The 18,182-nt window shown below is 36.4% G+C and overlaps 1 protein-coding gene across 1 annotated transcript in view; it reads left to right on the top strand.

The window, feature by feature from the left end:
* The window catches only part of PIBF1 (progesterone immunomodulatory binding factor 1), a 180,699-nt gene extending 166,189 nt beyond the window's left edge, over nucleotides 1-14,510 (top strand). Inside the window, exon 18 of the mRNA XM_019738176.3 lies at nucleotides 14,220-14,510. Within this exon, the coding sequence (XP_019593735.2) occupies nucleotides 14,220-14,270 (51 nt within the window). The 3' untranslated portion in view covers nucleotides 14,271-14,510. The remainder of the gene's footprint in view (nucleotides 1-14,219) is intronic.
* The last annotated feature ends 3,672 nt before the right edge of the window (nucleotides 14,511-18,182 follow it).

Raw genomic sequence — 18,182 nt, 5'->3', positions numbered from 1 at the left:
TCTCTCTGATATTCTGATTCAGTGAGTCCCAGAACCTTAATTTTTTTTCAACTCCCTAGATGATTATAATAATTGGTCAAGTATGGGAACTTCTGATCTAAGCTATTTCATTATACATTCAGGTAATGCTACTCAAGATCAATGAGGAGATTACACAGTTCAACCTTTAAAAAAAGAAGTGACAGAGAGTTACACCCTAGATGAAATAAGGGATTATTTCACGGATCTATGTGGCAGTGATGGAGACTGAGCTGACAGAATGGAGAAAATAGGAAGCCTAGATTGACCAGCCTGGATCTAAGGCTACGTGGATTTCTGCCGCTGAGTCAGTGCATCTTTTCCTCTAGTGGTGCATCAGCTTCTGTTTGTTTCTCTCCTGCCTTCTGCTTACTCAGTTTCCACTTCCTCATTAACTTGCTCAAGGCTCCTTGTCTTCAGACCTTTTTCAGTGCATCCTTCCCACATCTATTCTCTTATGACCTAGTTGTCCCTGTATTTTCCAGGAGTGCGAATCTAATTGGCGCAACTCATCTTTCTTGGGTGATACCCCTTTGTGGCAAGACTTATTCAGGTTATTGGCCAACCTACTGAATGGTTGTCCTTATTGTAGTGAGCCGGGGTCACATGGTACCAAATAAGGCTGCCTAGGGCTATTTATTGAGAAGGACCATGGCTAGGCAGGTTTTCGTAGGAAAGTGAGCTGAGATTATGGCAAACACTATAATATGTCTATTATATTATAATCTACAGGAAGAGAGCACACAAAATACGTTGGTGATAATGGGAAACATAAGGTCAGATAAAAACCACAAGATGCAACCAAAGACTTAAAGCTTATCATGCTCTGTGATCTGCTTTTCTGACCCTTCTCTGTCCCAAGCAATGAACTAACTATTCCTCCTGGCCCTGTCATGCTGCATTTCTGACTTTAGCTTGGTAATCTGATTCTGATATCCTGAAATCCTGACTCTAACCAGTACATAAGTAATAGCGAGATCTCTCCAGTACTTCAAGATAAGGTTGTGCAGTGATGATAAAATTAAGAAGATTCAAAATATATTCATTGGGTGGTTTTTATAACACATCTTTATGTATATCTATATTTTGGGGGTTTTTCCTGTTATAAACTACTTTTTTACAATAAGAGAAAATTTTTCAGAGTATGAGTTCACCCATGTTCTAATGAAAACTGAGAGGTAATACTGTAAGCCAGTCAAGTCAAAACTATGTACTAATAATGCAGAAAATGTGAACTGACTGGGTCAGCTGGGGCAAGTAATTTAAATGCTTGAGCTAGTTCTTAATCTGTATAATTAGAAGAAAAATTATATGAAATTAGGTCTGGACTTCTTTTATACTAACATGCTATGATTCTCTTAAGGCATCATAATTTTTACAGTTATTATTTTGAATATTTTCAATTTTCCATAACAATATTTTTACATCTTCTCTGATCCTATTAATAAGTAATTTATGATGCAAATATTTGAAAATAAGATCTAATCATTTTACACTCTCATGGTTTTATACTAAAATGGAAACATTTCTAATTTATTTCTAGATCCTTTGGCTGAAATTATTTGCTATTGGTATTTTTCTCTGATATTAAATTTAATAATGGGTGGAGGGATGGATGTGTGTTTATATATACATCAAAAATATGAGGAAAGTACAAAACTACTGTTAACTGGGCAGTGGAGTGGAGATAGAGCTGTGATATAGAGGAGAAGGAGGAATAAGAGCTTGAGACATTTTTCTTTACGTGCTTTTATATTCACATGAATGTTTTACAGTGCTCATGGGATATTTATACACGAACATAACCCCGAAAGGTGCATTTTATGTCAAAGCTCTGGCCATTGAAATCACACATGTGGCAGGGTTGTTTTGCAGGCATTTAACATGCCAACAAAGACTTGATGGAACCATAGAATGTTAATGCTTGAAGGAAAGGAGCTGTGTTCCCGTTGCCCTGCCCAGCACATGAACACAGCAGATACTCAATAAATATTTGCTAATGGAGGCTGAAAAATCCAATTCAACAAGTGCGTACTGACTATATGCAAGAACCTGAGTTAAACATTATAGAATATCTAATCATTAAGTCAGCTTTAAAGATGCTTCCCCTCTGGATCAAGGATAAGTAAACAACAGTAGTGGAAGATGAAATTGGTAGACTGCTTTAAAGGAAATACAAACTGCTACGATAGATGCTGTGACATTGATCGGCAACCAGAACAAGAAAGTATTTGAGGTTGACCTTGAAGACTCTCTAGGATTTGGACAGGTGACAATGAGGGTTAGAGAGTGAGAAATTCCAAGGACAGAGAAAGTATAATATTCACAATTTATTTTCTACTCTGTGCTCCTTTTCATTATTCAACAATAAGATATATAATACATATGTTCTGTAGACGTTTTTCCTTTCTTACTACATTCTTTTGCCTAATTTAGTCGTTTCACCACTCAGTAACACTTTCCCTTAGGACAAACGAAAAATAAAAGTAGATAGTATATACCTAGAGTAGTCAGATTCACCGAGGCAGAAAGTAGAATGATGGTTGCCAGGGACCGGGGGAACAGCGAGTTACTATTTAATGGGTACAGAGTTTCAGTCATGCAAGATGAAAAGAGTTCTATGGATGGATGGTGGTAATTATAGTACAGTATACAAGTACTAATGCTACTGAACTGTACATTTTAAAATGGCTAAGATGGTTAAATTTTATGTGTATATTGCCTTAATTTTTTAAAATTTTAAGTAGATGGGTTATAAAGACAGTTTTGCTCATTATTCATGAAGAAAAGCTTATAATTTCATCAAAAATGGAATTTAGCAGTTATTTGTAATAGAGTAATATAATGACTACAATTGGATGTATTAAGACAGGTGACACAGGATGCCACACTGGGGTAGCATTCACATAGGATCGTGTCCTAACTCTGTGCTCTCCAACACTTTTTACATCATAGCAAACCTAGAAAACTATAATATTTGTGTGGCACACCAAGGCAAATGAACTTTGCTGGTAGATTGGAGAGGCTCCAGCCTTCTCTTGGGGTTGGAATCAGTAGTTCATCATACCTATAATACTTTCTGGTCACGTTTGTTTGGAAGCTGTGGTCTCACTTTTAATGTTAAATCTACATTTGTGTCACCATCCTAGGCTCAGACTTCAAGACACCTACCTATGTACATTTACATTTTAAAAATTAATTTTTCAACTTCTAGTGTCAGGAATACAATTGCAACCTCTTCCTGATCTGATTTAGCTGATAGGCTGAATTAGAAATAGGAGTTTCTTAGTGAGCATTGAAGTAAGGCTGTGAGGGTTGGATGACCTGCGCTCTCATTTAGTTGGTAGGAAAGCCGGGTCAGTTATCCTGGACTCACTGAAGTTGGGCCCTGCCTCCGAGGAGTCATAAATATTTATTTCTTTGATTCCCAGCTTATATCTTTTTTGCAAAACTAAGTAATTATATCTGCTAAACATAGTCTTTCTTTAAAAAAGTGGCAGAAGTTGAGCACTAATAGATTCTTAATTTCTAGCTCTTTTTCCAGATTCCAGGAAGAATCCACCAGGCTTATTAGGTCTGCATTTATCAGTCATCATTCTTTCTCTTTTTTACGTACTTTCTCAATATGTTATAATCCCAAGTTACATATTAATGTTTTAGCTGGCTGTTTCTGGATGGCACAAAGGTACCTATCTTATCACTTATTTATCTCTAAAATAATATTGTAACATAGCAAATTACTTCTGGTAGGTTTCCTGGCAGTCCTGTCATTTGTTTCTACCACAGCCTGAGCTCTTTCCTAAGTACTTTACCTTAGGGCCTGTTAACACTCCACTAATAAACCAAGGTTTTCATTTAATTTGTACCGTTTCTTTATAAAATTACAAACATAATTAACCTGAATCAGCACATAAAAATTTAAGCAAATTTTCCAATATAAAAGGTCACTTTTAAATAATTTATGTCTCATAATGTTCATATACCGGGTTCATATAACGGAGCATATAAGAGTCTTTTTTAAAAATGTGAAATAGGAAATAAGGGCCCTCCTCAGTTAAAAGGTTAACTCTGTTAGTAACAGAAGAGGCATAACAAAATTTGTTATATAAAATACCATTTTATGGGTATGAAAGGTAAATAATTTTATTAAAATCGTAATATAAAAAACTACTATTTAAATAGGCAAAAGAGGTTTTGTAATTTTTAATAATTTTTTTGTATATTTGAAGAATTTTAATAATGTAGGAATAATCTCATAATGTCAGGTGAAAAAAGCCAGATACAGAATTGTATAGAGATTATGAGCTCCAATGTATAAAAAGAATATGTGCATAATGAGTAATATATATATATATGTGCTATATGACATACATATCATTACATATAACATCCCTCTCTACATACTTAATTAGAAGAAAAGTTAGAAGGAAAAATACCAAAATATTAACACTGAAGTTCTTACTGAGTTACAACACTACGCCTTATTTTTTTTCCTTATGCCTTTAGGTATGTTCCAATTATTCTGTAATGAATGTTCACTTCTTATAATCAGAAAGTTATTTTAAAACAATGAAACTAGAACCAACAGAATATTAGAACTAAAGTCGTAGTAGAAACCATGAGCCTAATCTCATGATCCAAACAGTGGAAACAGGGGAACCAGCTACAGGACTTGACCAGAGTTCACTTTGTAACTCAAGCTGAGTCCTGGAACTTCTGGCTCTTCAGTCAGTGTTTTCCCACCAATTTGCTGCTTGAATGCCATTTTCTTATAATGGTCTTAATGATATTTTAAAATTTGAGTTTGCACAGAACCTTCTGCAAAGGGCTTTCATAGTTATTTCATCTGATTATCACAGCACCTCGATAATGTTAAGTATTCTCAGTTGGATTGTGTCCCCAACCCTCAAACTTTATATGTTGAAGTCCTAACCCCCCCCCCAGTACCTCAGAATGTGACCTTGTTTGGAGACAGGGTATTTAGAGAAATAATCAAGTTAATGTGAAGTTGTTAGGGTGGGCCCTCATCCAGCATGACTGGTGTCTATAAAAATCGGAAATATGGGCACAGAGACACATTACAGAGGGAAGGCTCTGTGAAGAGACATTGGGAGAGGACAGCCATTGATAAGCCAAGGAAAGAGGCCTGAAACAAATCCTTCCCTCATGACCCTCAGAAAGAGCAAACCCTGCCAACACCTTAACCTGGGTCTTCTGGCCTCCAGAGTTGTGCGAAAAGAAATTTCTGTCATTTAAGCCACCAGTTTGTGATACTTGGTTACAGCAGCCCTAGCTGTAACATACAAGGTCTGATAATCAAGTTCCCAAACTTGTTGCAATGATGTTGCGAACCTTTTTCGATATCAAGGGGCTTATACATTATGAATTTGTACCAACTGGAGAGTTAACCAAGTTTACTATTTGGAAGTGCTGAAAAGGCTGCATGAAAAAGACGAAAACCACCTGAACTTTTTGCCAACAATTCATGGTTCTTGCATCACGACAATGCACCAGCTCCCACGGCACTGTCTGTGAGGGAGTTTTTAGTCAGTAAACAAATAATTGCATTGGAACACCCTCCCTACTCACCTGATCTGGCCCCCAGTGACTTCTTTCTTTATACGAAGATAAAGAAAATATTGAAAGGAAGACATTTTGATGACATTCAGGACCTCAAAGGTAATACGATGACAGTTCTGATGGCCATTCCATCAGAAAAAGTTCCAAAATTGCTTTGAAGGGTGGACTAGGCATTGGTGTCAGTGCATAGCTTCCCAAGGGGAGTACTTCAAAGGTAACCGTAGTGATATTCAGCAATGAGGTATGCAGCACTTTTTCTAGGATGAGTTCGCGAAATTAATTGTCAGACCTCGTACATTATTATGTTAGGCAAACTTCAGTCTCCTTTTCACTATGAGTAACTTTAGACTCAGAGATGACTCAAAGCCACAAAGTGAGTTTGAGACAAAACTGGGAAAAGATCCAAGTTTCTACCTCCTCATCTAGGGCTTTTTCTATCTTGCCAAGATGCCCTCTTCTGGCTTTTTAATTTTTTTTTATTAGTTTCAGGTAATAATAATTTTTAATAAAACCAAAATAAAAAGCAGTTAATTGTGTACCTGAATTGTTTTATTGTGCCCACTTTATTTAAGTCATCTATCAGGAGTCGGCAAATTTTTCTTTAAAGGGCAAGACAGTAAATATTTTAGAATTCTGAGCCACATACAATATCTACTGCATATTCCAGACCAGGGACCTTAATTTGCTAATTTGTGATCTAGCTTATGCTCATTGCTCAGAACTAATCAGGAGTGATAAAGGCTTAGAAACTTCCAGTGTCTGGAATTTAGGGCTATCACTAATAGTACCTTACTGATAAAATATCTAGAAATAAAGAATGTACAATACATCTCATGGGAATCAGACATCAACTTTCCAGAATCATTACCTACATTGGAATTTGTTTGAATTTTGGTTGTGATTAGACATAGATAGTGATGTAGATGAGAAATCACTATGACATATTCTATCCTAACATTAAGAGATCATAGAAAGAGTAAACATATCAGTGAATTTGAATTCATACAACAAAATACACTATTTCCATGTCTTACTGGTTATTGTCACACTCAATAATTGTGACGTTACTTAGAATCATAAATACTGCCCACTATGTTTATAAAGGGTGATGTGGCCTGATTAGGTGGAGCCATATAACTGTAATGGCATTTTCTTTCATATTGTTAGGGGGAGTCTTGGTTCTTGCCAACGCAGTGAAAAATCAAAGGTCAGCAAAGCTGATTAGTATGCAAGCAGGGCTTATTAGTGATACGTGCTCAGGGAAGAGAACCAGCCTAGCCGAGGTGAGAGAGGGGGGCAGAGAGAGACCTAGGCGAGGTGAGAGAGAGGCCTAGGCCAGGTGAGAGAGGGAGAGAGGGGTGTGGGGATAGAGAGGGGGGCGGGCAGAGGGACAGAGACCTAGGTCCCTTGTCCCGAGGACTTACAGTTTGCTGGGTGGGGTGAGGGGCTTACATATTGATTGGGGATGTGGGGTGGTGTATGCTCTTCCATGGGAGGGTGTGGCCTCCCAAGATGGGTGGAAGTCTATTGAGGCAGATCCTTATCTTTCTCCGGACCCCCTCCTGTCATCTGTTGCAGAAACAGATAAGGGTGCTGGAGGCAGTTAATCAAAGCTATTTATGAGCTTTTCCTGTAGGCACCCTGGACCCCCTCTCACCCCTTCTCCGTCTTCATTTTCTAACTTCTTCCTAACAATATTACATAGGGGAAACTCCTGAATATAGACTGTCATGAGACTTTATGTACAGACTTAAATAGAACTGAGAGGCTTCTGTCACAGCGGACCAAATCAACATTCATTCATTCCTTCATTCAAAAAATGTTATTGAGGGCCAGTCTGTTAGCTCAGTTGGTTAGAAGGTGGTGCTCGTAACAATAAGGTTGCCGGTTGGATCCCCACGTGGGCCACTGTGAGCTGGGCCCTCCACAGCTAGATTGAAACAACTACTTGACTTGGATCTGATGGGTCCTGGAAAAACACACTTAAAATACAATTTTTAAAATGTTTTTAAAAAATGTTATTGAGCACCTATGCCAAGCACTGTTCTAGAAAGTAAGGTTATAAATTCCTCCCTCCAGGAAGTTTACATTCTTGGATAGATATAGACTATATATCAACAAACAAACTAAAAAATTGTGTAGGAAGTGAAAACATGACAAATGATATGGAGAAAGATAAAACAGGGAGTGGGGGTGAGGATTAGGGAGGAATGACCTCCCTAAGAAGATGACACTTAAGTGTAAGACCTGAAGGAAGTGAGAGCACATGCTCAAGATTTTTGAGCAGCTGCCTGTTACTAGACGTCCTCATTACCTTAATATTAAGGAAATTTTAAATGTCAGTATACCCAGGTAAAAATAGATTCTGATGGAAACTTGCTTTACTGTTAAATACAAACTTATGTCTTATTTTTTATTTTTCATATTTAAGATAGAATGTAAAATGTATAATAAAATAATACAACTTTTTAACAGCAAAATCCAAGTAGTTAATGTTGGAAACAATAATACACTTTTTCAGTATTGCTACTGTTTCTAAAAACATTTTTTTAGATGCTCTCAGTTTGTTTTTTATTGTGATAAAAAATACCATAAAATTTACCATCTCACCCATTTTTTTCTTTTTTTATTAGTTTCAGGTGTACAGAACAACATAGTGACGAGACATTTACTTAACTCACAAAGTGATAACCCCAACAAGTCGACTACCCATCCAACATTGTCCATAGTTATTAGAACATTACTGACTATATTCCCCATGCTGCACTATACAACCCTGTGATTATTTTTTTATTATAGTTGACATTCAATATTATTTTATATTAGTTTCAGGTATATACCACAGTGGCTAGACATTTATATAATTTATGAATTGATCCTCCCAATGAGTCTGCTACGCATCTGACACTATACATAATTTTTACAATACTGTTGACTATTCCCCATACTGTACGTTACATTCCTGTGACTGTCCTGTAACTATCAATTTGTACTTCTTCAACCCTTCACCTTTCTCACCCAGACCCCCAGACCCCCTCCCATCTAATAACAATCAGTTTGTTCTCTGTGGGTCTGTTTCTGTTTTGCTTGTTCTGTGGGTCTGTTTCTGTTTTGCTTGTTCACTTATTCTGTTCTTTAGGTTCCACAGATAAGTGAGATGTGTGGTACTTGTCTTTTTCAGTCTGACTTATATCCCTTAGCATAATACCCTCTAGGTCCATCCATGTCATCGCACCATCTTACACACTTTTAAATGTACGGGTTAATAGTGTTACATATGTTCATGTTCTTGTGAGACAGACCTTCAGAACTTTTTCATCTTGCAAAACTGGAACTCTATACCCATTAAGCAACAACTCTCCTTCCTCCCCCCAACCCAGCCCCTGGCAACCCACCATTCTACTTTCCATTTCTATGAGTTTGACTACTATAAATATACCTCATATAGGTGGACACACACAGTAGCTGTCATTTTGTGACTAGCTTGTTTCACATAGTATAATGTCCTCAAGGTTATTTCATGTTGTATCTCAAAACATTTTGGAATTCCTCTTATGAAATTGTCTTTTGAGTCTAGGACACATTCTTTGAAGGTATTCATTTATTGAAGCCTTATTCCAAGCACTGGGCCCCTGCCCTTAGTGCCCCAGCATCCAATGGAAACTATATCATATAATACAGTGTGATAAATACCTAATAGGAGGCATGTAACAGGGTAGTGTGAGAGTCACGTTTATATTCTCAGACCTGGACAGCAGCAGAGAAAGCTGAATTAGAATAATGGAAGACAGTGGCAACAAGCTTTCATATTAATTCAGACAAATTTAAAAGGTGGTAAAGGGGGTGGTGGAGAAAAAGTAAGTGGCAAGTATAGGGATAAATTAGAAGGGATAAGAAACAGCCCTATAGGAGAAAAGGAAGACAAAGTAATACTTGCTAACCAATTGAAAGTGAAATGGAAGAGGCATGTAAAGGAACTGGAAAAGCAGTCATAGCTTACTTTATAAACACACTTCTTAATTGTTAGGCATATTTGCCTCGTGGAGACATGAAAAAAAAAAAGATTACATAGGATGAGATTTGAAAATTAGGTGCTTCCAAATATTAGTTATGATGAAATCTAAACAATACCACAGAAAAATATTTTAAAATACAGTCATTGAAGTTTATTTTGAATCATATAATAAAAAAAAAATTTAAGGTATCTGTCTTATATTTAAAAACTGAAGTTTAGATTAGATTTTTAAAAATCTAATATTTAATTGTATCCAATGTCGAAATTGTGGATGATAATAAGTGTCAGCCACTAAATAGTCTCATTAATAATAGAAAGCATTTAGATTTAAAAATGACAATAGAAATGATTTTATTCATTTAACAACATGTATTGAACATTGTTTGATGACTGCAAGGACTGTACCTTTTATTGAGTGGCAGATTCAAGTAAACAACTGTAATAATTTTTTAATAAGTATTGAAGGCTTTAAGTTCTTGATAGGAACACTAAAGAGGCCTTGAGGTATGAGAGCAGGCTTCTTAGAGGAGGTGACTTTTGAGCTGAGTCCTGAAAAAATAGGAGTGAGCTCTTCAGGGAGAGAGAACATCAGGTGGGAAATACTATTCATAGTTAGCATTTATTTATTAATTTAAGGGCTAAGGGCTTTTACATGCATTATCTCATTTTATTCTCTCAATGTTCTCTGGTGTAGGTTGCTGTGTCAGTCAAGGTCCTTCCACCAAACAAGTGTCACATTCTGAAGGGACCGTTTACAAGCATATGGAAACCAAGTGAGGAACATTTCAGGACTAGTAACTATGAGAAACTATAACCACTCCTTTGTCTCGAGAGGCAAGGAGGGGGAGTAGAGCTTTCTTATAGAAACTTGGATCTTCTGTAAAAGAATTTTACCATTACCAAACCGTGGCCAGGCAAAGGAGCTGGGGAATAAATAGCCCAATTTATTTCTCCCACCTACAAGCCTGCTGTGCATCCCAATAACTAAACCTAATCAGAAACCAGAAGACACCGCTAGCAGCTTCCTGGGGCACACAGCAGGGCGGAAAAGGATAGAGGAGATCTGCAGGTGCCCAGAATATCCAGTGCAGTCATTTCTTATTCTCTCCATATTAAGAGAGAACTGACAAGTCATCAACTTGCCCAAGTTTACAAATGAATGGTTGGAGCTTGTTTCATTCTAGAATCTGTTCTTAAACCAATGTGCTATAATATGCTCCTGCCACAAAAATCAAAGGAATCGTGGCATTGAGTACCTCCTGTGGGCCAGACACTTGCCTGTGTGTTAAAGATACAACATGAAACAAAATAAACACTTATTTAAGGATGAGTGTCAGCGTCTAGGAATCGCATTCCACTACTAGTTCAGCAGCTAGAGCAAAGTGTTCAGTCTCAGGTAAAGACCTGAAGATTAGCATTTCAGGGCTGTATGTGGTCCTTTGTGGTCATCAGAGACCTAAGTTACCTCTGCCTTTTTCTTCAACCATCCTTGGTATGTGGCTTCTGTCCTCAGAATCACAATATGGTTGCTATAGCCTCAGCCTTCTACATCTCCATTCTAAGCAGGAAGCAAGCAGAAATAGGGAAAATACCACGTCCCTTCCTAAAGTTTGGAGTTTGCCCACAAGTTCCGCCCAATATCTACTTAAATCCCATTGGTCAGAACTTAGTCACATGACCAATCCTAGTAGCAAGAGAGGCTGATTAATGTAGTTTTTACCTGGATGAGCTCATTACTCTCATAATAAAATCAGTTCTCTTATTAAGAAGGGGGAAGTAAGTATAAGCTAAGCAGCTGGCCACCTCTGTCACAGGGTCGTAATTCATTTTTATATCCCCATAACCTAATACAAGCGCCTAGCACATAGTAGGTGTTCAATCAAGTGCTGTTAAACTATTCTCAACTACAAATAGTTTATGTAGGAGAGTGTCAAGAGTTAGGATTAAAGAGGTAAGGATGGGCCAGATCCTAAGGGGCTCTGTCTTCTAAGTTAAAGTAGTTAGAACATGACCAAGAAAGTGAAGTGCCCCCACAGTAACCTCGGAACAAGGAACATACATTAGTCATATGGGTGCAAGCTGGAAAATTAATTTAAAAGGGTTATGATCAAAGATCCGAAAAGTCAGTTTAGGAAGTGTGAAAAGCAGTTAATCCCCAAGGCAGAGGTACACTTGACTGTGGCAAATCCACTTCATTAACACATCTGAAGAAAGAATGTATTGATGGGGAGGGTGGCCTGCAATGGACCAAACACAGATAAAAGGAATTAGGAAGAACTGTCTGCCATTGAAATTCTTATACTGCCTTTTTTTGAGTCTTAAGGTTCCTCTTTAATATCAAAAGTTTTATTTACCTTCTTCCCAAACACACATAGTTGTAATAAAATGTTTGGTGTCAGTTGATGGAGAAAATGCAGGTGTACAAATTCTGTACCCTTTGCGATAAGCTTGAAGATCTGTAGCTTGGTCTATAGAAGCTGCATTTAGAGCCTTTTTTTTGTCCAGGAGTCACAGTTAAGGAAACCATTTCACACTGTGACCTAGTGATAATGACAGTTTCTCAAAACAGAACTTAGCCCCACTATGGCGTGGTACTCTGCTAATTTCTGTTCCAGGCAGTTTGATTTTTTTCTCAAATCTGGTCTTTACCCATTACATTTATTCTTTACCCATAGCTTGAGACCTACAGTTTGTTCTTCCAGCTTTATTGAGATAAAATTGAAGAGACCTACAGTTTCAAAAACACTGGCGTAGATGTTCTTTTGTGATTGTGATTGCGAGCCTGAGACTTTCAGGTGACTCACCTTTTCCAGTCACCAAACCTCTCAATCTGATTCTAAGAGAACCAGCAATTACCTGGGGTTACTCTGACTCTTCCTTATGGTCTGTGACTGTTAAAAAAAAAAAAAAGAAAATGAAAGACTGGCAAAATTAACAGGCATTCCTGGCCAAATGACAATTACATTTCTCATCACCAGTTAATAAACTAGCATTCAATTTGTACTTTGCTTTCTTTTGATTTGGGTTAGCTCGCCTCAGCCACCTTTGAATTCTCTTGGCTTTTCTAAGATGGAAGCTTCTTTCATCTTTAAGACTAAGGACTTTGGACTTTCTTTCAACGTGAGGACTGCTGGAGTGTTTTAATACAGATTTGCATTTTAGAAAGATAAGCTTGGAAGGATTGTGGACTATGAATTGAACAGAATAGGACAGCCAAATCAGAGTTAGGAAGCTCTTGCAGGAATCAAGCCAGAAATGATAAGAGCCCAAGGTAAGCCAGTGGGGTCAAGATAGGAGCAGAATGAGTTTAAAAAAAAAAAAAATCAGTGAAAGGTAAGGACTGTTTAAAATGGCTGTAGCAAGTGAAACGAAGGAGAAAGCTAAGATGAAGAGAAATCAAACATTTCCTGTTGATGACTGAGCAAAGAATATGGACAATTAGAGGTGTACATTTTGACATGCTGAACTGTAGTTGCCTGTGGGGACTGTGTGAAAGTACATGTAGCTCAAATTAGAGCTCTAGATGGGGGTGGAGGAGAAAGGTAGGGGGTCCACTGGTTTATTTGGTGGTAATTGAAGCTGGCAAGGGCGTGGATAAGGTCGAGGAGCTAACCAAACATTTTGTGTATCTATGGCATATAAAACTATAAAAAAGATAAAATTATAAGCTGTCATACTTACCTATATGCCTACATACATATATGTATATATATTTAGGAATGTGGTCCTTCATAGCTTTAAGCAGATATACGTGGGAAAGCAATAAACTCCATGTTTTATTATAATATATAAAATAGGACGCTTGACAAAAATCAGTGCCTTACATAAGGAGTTCTGAGTGCTTTATTCAGTAAGTCTACCTCCCTTGCTTTTTTGTCACCACTCTATACAGCCGAGCTCTTTTTAGACTGAAATGATTGAACAGTAAACCCAAGAAGTGGGCGGCCTGATAGCTCAGTTGGTTGGAGCCCAGTGCTGATGACGCCAAGGTTGTTGGTTCGATTCCCACATGGGCCACTGTGAGCTGCGCCCTCCACAACTAGATTGAAAACAACAACTTGACTTGGAGCTGTTGGGTCCTGGAAAAATACACTGTTCCCCAATATTCCCCAATAAAAGTTTTTTTAAAAAAAGTTTTAAAAATCCCAAGTACTCTGATAAATACTTAGCAATTCAAAAGATCCAAAGCACAATTATTTGGATTTAGTAATTCTTCAATAAGTATCTATTGAGTGTATGAATATCCAGATAGAGATAGATAAGACTGACAAAAAAGAAGCTGTGATCTTGATTTTTTTATAATTCTCTTTGAAAATAGAAACAATTTATACAATACTCACCTCTGTAGAATGCATTAAATATAGGCTTTGAGTCAGAAAACACAGATGTGTATTTTTTCTCCACACATACCAGGTGGGAGATTATTTCTGACAAAAGAGAAAACCTTTACCCTTAAGTATTCTTCTAAATTAAGAAAAGCAGTTATTTACTGTAATCTTTCATAAAAAGTCCCAGTGTATATTGGTACTTAGTTCTCTGAATTGCCTCATGTCTTCCTAGTAAGCATTTCACTTGATTTTTTTCTTTCTTTTTTTTCTTATAACAGACCAAAAAAGAAGCACCTGAGTGGTCTAAGAAGCAGAAGATGAAGACCTAGTGTTTTGGATGGATTTGCTGTATCATTTACTCTGAAGTTCTTTTTCTGATGAACAAAAAGTTTATCTAAATCATGTGTTTGTCATTTTTTAAATAACTAATTTAAAATTTATTTTAACTGAATGTTAAATTAACAGATTTCAGCATAATCAAAATGTACAAAGTACAAACAGTAGTTTACTTTATATTTGCTTTTATCTATTTTGTTACAAAATAAATATCATATACTCTATGACTTAAATTTTTGGAGCTTTCAATATTCTTAAGGCATTTTAAAGTGCGTAGCTTATAAATATTTTGTTTAGTAGTTATATTGGTGAGTAAATTTTCTAACTATATGAATTCTGAGTTTGTATGTCATGACACCAATACAAACACACCTTACATTTTTAAAAATTAGGAATCATTTATGAAATCTACTAGAAGTTACTTCAGATGCCCAATAATGGTGGTCAGATACCATGTAAGTGGATATGAATTGCTTATTCCTTTGGGGGGCTCTGTTTTCTTGTATTTCATATTATTAATAACCAATAAAATCTAAAGTTATTTCATTGGTCAAGTAAAACTTTGATGGGAAAGTCTCTTGGCACAGTCAAAACAGTGCTGATTCAGATACAGTAAGGACCAAATTTCTAGTCAATGAGAAAAATTTAGTAGGATTTTCTTTTTCTTGTCATAAAATATGCTCCATTTTTCATTCAAGAGATACAATTTAAAAGAAGAGTTGGGGAGAAAGAGGAAGAAAAGAAAAATGTATTTATATATATCAAGTTTACTCAACTACTGTTGAAATAGTGGCTGGATAACTCTTTGTTGGGGTGGGAGTGGGGACAGTCCTGCATAGTGGGATGTTTAGCAGCATCTCTGGCCTCCACCACTAGATGACAGTAGCACCCCCCCTCCCCAGTTGTGATAACCAAAAATGTCTTTTGTCCCCTGCGGTAGCAAAACGCCCCCCACCTCCTATTGAGGAACCACTGATACACGTGATATCAGTGATTATCTTTGTAGATATGAAAAAAGAATACTAGCTGGTCAGTGTATTCTCTTAAAGTCACAATAGCATAGGCTATTAGTTGAGTGTGAGTGAAAAAAAGAAGCCTTTGATAATATATACTTGTAAAGTTGTTCTTGGCCTGAAAACCCAAATCTCATGCCCGCTTTTTGTTTCATTTGGATGCATTTTCTAATATATGACTTTCTGCAGCAAAGGTTTGTGAAAATGGCCTTTCTCCAGGATGCATCTTAAATCCAAGATATCCTTGTAATTCATTAATACTAAATTAACTTGTAGACATAATTTGTTTCTTCTAAAATGCTAGAAGAAAGTCTTTTATTTTCAACTCTAGTTACTAATCTAAAAGCATTTTATACATTTTCTTTTTATTTTAGGGTTTTTGTGGGGTTTTTTTAATTTTAGGGAGCATTTTATAATTTAATTCGGTCAACCCCATTTGTTTTATATGTACATAAATATATATATGCATATTAATATAAAGGAATACTGATTGATTATCCATATTAAAGTAACAGTGTGGGCAAAAGTTCAGAAATAGGAAAATTTGGAGCTAATTTAAGAAATAGAAAGTATAGTGATGAAGAAATTGAAGAAGTCTTCCTTTCTCCAAATCAGTGTTTTTCCCTCTTTCCTTTTATTTCTAGATATGAATTACTCTTTAAAAAAAAAAAAAACAGTTTATCATTTCTGATCATAATAACTATTAATGAATCTCGGTTAGATTGTAAGATGAAAGGTTTTTGGAAGACATCGTGAGTTTTCAATTCAGATGCCACTCCTTCCAGAAAAATCATCTCTGTTCCACCATAATAATCCGTATTATGTACTCTGTACTGTCTCTTTAATTCTGTTTATTATATTTTATAATAACAGTTAACATGTCCATTTCCTTGAAGGTAAGATTTTTTTCCTATTCCTTTTTTCTTTTTGTTTTTTAGCACTGTGCCTTGAACTTAAACAGTAAATGTAAATTTGATGAATTTGAGATGAGATACAATTCTGTAACTTTTTTTATGTCTTAAAAATTAGAGATGGTTTTTTTAGTATCATAGAATCTATTCTAGCTCATGTCTTAATATTATTATAACCCTTGCCTGTCCTCCAAGTTTTCAGACCTTCCTTTTCTGACTTTTCCTTTCTCCTTACTTCTTACTTTTTTTGTGTGTTAAAAAAACAACATAATATTTACCACCTTACCCATTTTTAAGTGTTGTACAACATGTCTCCAGAACTTTTTCATCTTTCCAATAGGAAACTCTGTACCCTTTTCCCCTTCCCGTGTCCCTGGCAACCCACCATTCTCTTTCTCCTTCTATGACTTTGACTATTTTTGATACGTCCTATAAATGGAATCATACAGTATTTGTCTTTTTGTGACTGGCTTATTTCACTTAGCATAATGTCCTCAAGGTTCATCCACGTTGTAATTGTAAGTGTGTCAGAATGTCCTTCCTTTTTAAAGCTAACTAATATTCCATTGTATGTATAGACCATATTTTGTTTATTCATTTATCTCTTGATGGGCATTTGGGTTGCTTTCACCTCTTGGCTCTTGTGAATCTTCTTAACTCTTCATCCTTTCCTGGCCCTTCTTACTTAAAAATAAATAACAAAATTAACAGAATCCTTTTTTCTTGCTGAATGTCTTATGAAAAGTTGCCCAAATGTAAGAGTAATAGCTACCATTATCAAGCTAATTCTGTCATCCATTTGCTGTGTTACATTCTTTCTACTGCTTAAGCTTCACATTAACTTTGCCAGTGAAGCATTATCTTCATTTTTAAAATGAAGAAACAAACTCAGAAAGAGTAACTTAATGGCCCAAGATCAGACACATAATAAATGGTAGAAATGGACTTGAACTATGCCCGTCTGATTTCAATGGCCATGCTCTTTGCAGCACACTGCACTGCTTCTCATACTTTGCTCTCTCTACCCACCTCCCACCCCAGTGGGATAGAAAGAATTGGACAGGAATCTTGATCCTATGTATTATATTCTATAAGACCCGGTCTTATATTAATTTTTGCTCCAAAAGGCGCATTAGAGCTGATGGTCTGGCTAGGTCTTATTTTCGGGGAAACGCAATAGTGATCCTCAGTCCTCAGTTCACTGTGTTGTGCAGGCAGTGCTTGGGAATCATCGAGAAGTTTAAGGTAAAGTTCCCACATTTCGCGGAGGTTGAAGTTGTTCATGATCCAGATTTCTTCTTTCATTCTAAGATCCCCAGAGGTTGATGATACGCAAAAAAAGGAATTTTTTTATTTTAATATGACTCACCTTAAAGTGTAAGTACTGTAAATGCTTCAAAGAAAGACACAGAAGTCACCAGACAAAGCTGGCCAGTTATCTTAAGAGTCCTCACTAAGTATCGTTTACTTTAGTTGATTTAGAGTCCCGTCCTCAGCTTTATAGGCTCAGAAACTTAATTTTGTTAATGCACTGAAGAAGACATCTTTCAAGAGTATGCCCACAATTACTGGTAAATAAATCATAATTATAAATTTTGAGTGAAAAGTAAAACTATTATACAGAATATGGCTTACTGGGATCAGCACAAATGGGATATTCTCTCCCTACTTTCCTTTGGCTTCTGCAATAGTGCACACTCATCATTTTCCTCCTCCCTCCTAATCATAAAACAATTGAATTTTTCAGTTTCTTTTTCCCCTTAAATCCATTTTCTGTTCTGTACTTATTCTCTTGATAACTTCTACTTCCTGGCTTCGGTTACTACATGCCAGTGTTCCCAAGTTTATATCTACACCAAACTATCCCTTTTAACACCTGCCTACTTGAATCCATACTTGGATGTCCCATTGTGAACTCAAAATGTACAAAAGTGAACTCACCAAGTTTCTTCTCCTGTGTCCCCAGTTCCAATAAACAGTA

The sequence above is a fragment of the Rhinolophus sinicus genome, chromosome 16 (genome assembly GCF_057876585.1).
Source record: "Rhinolophus sinicus isolate RSI-liver-muscle chromosome 16, RSI-T2T, whole genome shotgun sequence".
NCBI lineage: Eukaryota > Metazoa > Chordata > Mammalia > Chiroptera > Rhinolophidae > Rhinolophus > Rhinolophus sinicus.
This window is presented reverse-complemented; position numbering and strand designations above follow the sequence as displayed.